Source organism: Limulus polyphemus, unplaced genomic scaffold (assembly GCF_000517525.1).
Source record: "Limulus polyphemus unplaced genomic scaffold, Limulus_polyphemus-2.1.2 Scaffold4343, whole genome shotgun sequence".
Taxonomy (NCBI): Eukaryota; Metazoa; Arthropoda; class Merostomata; order Xiphosura; family Limulidae; genus Limulus; species Limulus polyphemus.
In genome coordinates, this window is record NW_013669953.1 from 23,447 (window position 1) to 27,931 (window position 4,485).

Here is a 4,485-nt window from a genome sequence, read left to right on the forward strand (position 1 = left end):
CAATACATTCACCTCTTGTCACTTGTATTTTTACATATTACAGCCATCAATACATTCACCTCTACAAAAAAAAAAAATGATTGAGCAATTTTGCCCAAAATTAATACTATTACCTATCATGCATAGACTTATCTTGACAAAAATTGTTTTACACAATTGAATGTGTCTGGTGGAAAAAGTCTGAATTGTTTGGTATTCAACAACTTTTCTATTTAAAGTAACTGTTGCAGTGTCTTGAAAGGTAAAAAAAAACAATATTTTTATGGTTATAACAGAAAATCAGGGTTATTTTGTTAATTCGCAAAAATAACAAAAAAATAAATCACGATAGTCAAAGTTTTTCACGACATATTCACATGGACAGAACTCTTTGTGAAGTGTTTACTTTGAAATTTTTGGTTGTTTCTCTTTTCCTCGACCACCCCTTTGAGTTGATCGAAAACTGAGTGTTTTTGTCAAGTGACTGTTAACAGGAACAGGGCCATCACAAGGGTGTGGAAACCTCTTGACATCTGGGGATTCAGTGTTCTCTACAGCTTCTTTCCTGAAATAGTGAGCAAAGGAAGCAGGCTTTATGTTAAATTTGGTGTTACATATCTTGAAGAAATGAAGCAGGTTTTAGGATGAGTTGAGTTACACAACTTAACAAAAGTATTAGGCTTTATGATGAGTTGAGTTATACAACTTACCGAAAGTATTAGGCTTTAGGATGTGTTGAGTTATACAACTTAACGAAAGTATTAGGCTTTAGGATGTGTTGAGTTACACAACTTAACGAAAGTATTAGGCTTTAGGATGTGTTGAGTTACACAACTTAACGAAAGTATTAGGCTTTAGAATAAGTTGAGTTACACAGCTTAAAGAAGGTATTAGGCTTTAGAATAAGTTGAGTTATGCAACTTAAAGAAGGTATTAGGCTTTAGAATAAGTTGAGTTATACAACTTAAAAGAAGGTATTAGGCTTTAGAATAAGTTGAGTTATACAACTTAAAGAAGGTATTAGGCTTTAGAATAAGTTGAGTTATACAACTTAAAAGAAGGTATTAGGCTTTAGAATAAGTTGAGTTATACAACTTAACAAAAGTATTAGGCTTTAGAATAAGTTGAGTTATACAACTTAACAAAAGTATTAGGCTTTAGAATAAGTTGAGTTACACAACTTAACAAAAGTATTAGGCTTTAGAATAAGTTGAGTTATACAACTTAAAGAAGGTATTAGACTTTAGAATAAGTTGAGTTATACAACTTAAAAGAAGGTATTAGGCTTTAGAATAAGTTGAGTTATACAACTTAAAAGAAGGTATTAGGCTTTAGAATAAGTTGAGTTATACAACTTAAAGAAGGTATTAGGCTTTAGAATGTGTTGAGTTATACAACTTAAAGAAGGTATTAGGCTTTAGAATGTGTTGAGTTATACAACTTAAAGAAAGTATTAGGCTTTAGAATGTGTTGAATTATACAACTTAAAGAAGGTATTAGGCTTTAGAATGTGTTGAGTTATACAACTAAGAGAAGGTATTAGGCTTTAGAATGTGTTGAGTTATACAACTAAGAGAAGGTATTAGGCTTTAGAATAAGTTGAGTTATACAACTTAAAGAATGTATTAGGCTTTAGAATGTGTTGAGTTACACAACTTAAAGAAGGTATTAGGCTTTAGAATGTGTTGAGTTACACAACTTAAAGAAGGTATTAGGCTTTAGAATAAGTTGAGTTATACATCTTAAAGAGTACAGTAGGCTTTATGTTAAATTAAGAGTTGTACATCTTAAAGATAAAACAACAGAGAGGTTTTGAGTTGCAATAACATCAACAATACATCTCTTGATTTCCATGTTGTAACTGCAAGAAAGTATTACTGACTTTTCACACGTTTTACAAACAATGTAACTTTTTAAAGCCTAGTTTGTTTGTGGCACCACTATCTAAGAAGGTTACAAAATCATATGCAATACTAAAATATTTGTTTTTAACTAGATGATGCCAGGTATCTTTCATTAACCAATAATGATTCTTATTAATCATAGTACTGGGATGCTAATGGCTCATCATACTAAATGTTTGTATAGAAAAGCCTCATTAACAATATAAAACATTTATTAAGAGTTTGTGCATGTGTTAGTGGTTTGTGTGTAAAACTTATTGTTACCAGATGCTGGTGGAAGACAAGTGACAATAGATATATTACATCTTATTCTGACTTTTCCACTTGTGATTAAATCAAGCTAGCTTTCTCACCTCTCGTCCTTCTTCTCATTCTCGCAGACTACCTGCTGGAGGTTTGGGCTAACGGGAGTTTGGCTATCCGAGGTAGAATGCCAGGTGTTTGCTTCACAAGGTTGCCAGGTGTGACTGTGACGCATCAGCTTTCTGATTGGTCGGTGATAAAAATGCCCATCTTTGGCTGAATTCTGAATAGAGACAGCTCCAGCCACAATGCCACCTATTATTTTATCCTTCAGTCCAATAAGGCTTCCTCCACTATGACTCTTTATCACTCCACCAGGAGGAGCTTCTTTCTGATTGGAGTTGCTCGCCCTAGCTTCAAGCTTGCTCCGAGAAATGGTTGCAACTGGACCCTGAGTGGTAAGGTCTTCCGTTATGAGGCCTTGGCTAATTAGCTGTTCCTCCTTCTCTTCCATGTAATGATCCAACAGAAAACTATCCATGGCTGCTGATCCAGAAGGATGGTTGCTAGGAAAAGAAGTGTAAGATCCCACGGGAAAACTATAGTTGGAAGAAGTGTTGGAAATCGACCTTCGACGGGAGAAGCCAGGGTTTCCTTTTATGGGGGTACTGGTACGCTGTGAAATCGAGGAATACTGGGAATGGACTGTACCGGCATGGGAGGCTCGAGATCCAACAGGCAGATGAGAACTCCATTGTAAGGATTCTAATTCCATTTGCTGTTTCGCTCTAATTAATGTGGCTTGCCTCGTTTTGATCAAATCAATGGTGTCTTGGCAGCGAGTTTGAGCTGTCTGAAAAGCAAGGGTTATCTTTTATACTGTTGCTGTTACAATAGCTATAAAAACAAGAAACATCTTATAAGTCCTAACTTTTGTCTCATAAATGAAATAATTTACTAGCAATGTTTTAAAAATATTATCGTGCAATTTTTTACTAACTCAATGGAAGGAACGAATTAAACAAAGTCAAAATTAGTCACCCTAGTTGCAAACCAAATACTTGAAATCTTTTTATTTACCAGCACTCAATAAATTTGATTTATAAAGTCTGGGTGGATTAGTTTTTTTTTTTTTTATCTGATCATCAATTTTTGTCAAAATGAAAACAGTTTATCTTAAAGTATTCACAATAAGACATAAAACAAAAAAAATGCTCATACTAAGATCACTTGTGTATAATTCTAAAAGTTCAGTCATATTCTAGTAGAGGAGACACAGAATATTCAAAGACAGTATTTTTTTGTAACCTTCCACCATGATAAATTTTTGGATTTTCTTAACATCTAATATTCAAAATTTTAAAATGTTCCTTAGTTTGACAATTTCTGAACACAAAGCTAAATAATAGCTATTTGTCCATAGCTATCTTTAATTTTAGCTGGTACACTAGTCTAAAGGGAAGAGGGATTTACCACTGCGCTTATAGTGTACTAGTAGCCAAACATACAGAAAGAATTTTTGCAGAAACGTGAGCCATCAAAACATCAGATTCACAGTTTGATCATGTTAACCACTAGGGCAAACCTGGCTATAAAAAACTAAACTTATTAAAAACTCAGATAAGTAGCTCTGAATCAACTCTCCATATTTCATGAAAATTAAAAGATTACTTAAATAAATCAAAGTTCTTTAGTTCAGAATGTAAACTTCCTTGAAGTTAGATAAAGTAATTTTTGGTCTTTATGCTCAAGCAGTTTCTTACTGCTGTATAAGACCCATATCAGAGTTAGCTATTGTTTGTTTGTATTGAATTTCGCACAAAGCTACACGAGGGCTATCTGCGCTAGCCGTCCCTAATTTAGCAGTGTAAGACTAGAGGGAAGGCAGCTAGTCATCACCACCCACCACCAACTCTTGGGCTACTCTTTTACCAACGAATAGTGGGATTGACCATCACATTATAACACTCCCACGGCTGAAATGGCGAGCATGTTTGGTGTGACAGGGATTCAAAACATTGAACTGCAGGTTGCGAGTCGAGCACCCTAACCACCTGGCCATGCCGGGCGAGTTAGCTATAGTCAGGTATGGTTTCTTACTGCTGTATATGACCCATGTCAGGGTTAGCTATACTCAGGTATAGTTTATTACTGCTGTAACCCATGTCAGGGTTAACTATAGTCAGGTATAGCTTCTTACTGCTGTATATGACCCATGTCAGGGTTAGCTATAGTCAGGTATAGTTTCTTACTGCTGTATATGACCCGTGACAGGGTTAGCTATAGTCAGGTATTGTTTGTTACTGCTGTATATGACCCGTGACAGGGTTAGCTATAGTCAGGTATTGTTTGTTACTGC

General features: G+C 35.0%; 1 protein-coding gene across 1 annotated transcript in view; it reads right to left on the reverse strand.

Annotated features, from left to right (window-relative positions):
* The window catches only part of LOC106470994 (puratrophin-1-like), a 71,978-nt gene that overhangs the window by 9,727 nt on the left and 57,766 nt on the right, over window positions 1-4,485 (reverse strand). Inside the window, exons 13-15 of the mRNA XM_022399633.1 lie at window positions 2,237-2,979; window positions 386-544; window positions 153-180 (exon numbers count right to left, since the gene is read on the reverse strand). Coding sequence (XP_022255341.1) covers window positions 153-180; window positions 386-544; window positions 2,237-2,979 — 930 coding nt within the window. The remainder of the gene's footprint in view (window positions 1-152; window positions 181-385; window positions 545-2,236; window positions 2,980-4,485) is intronic.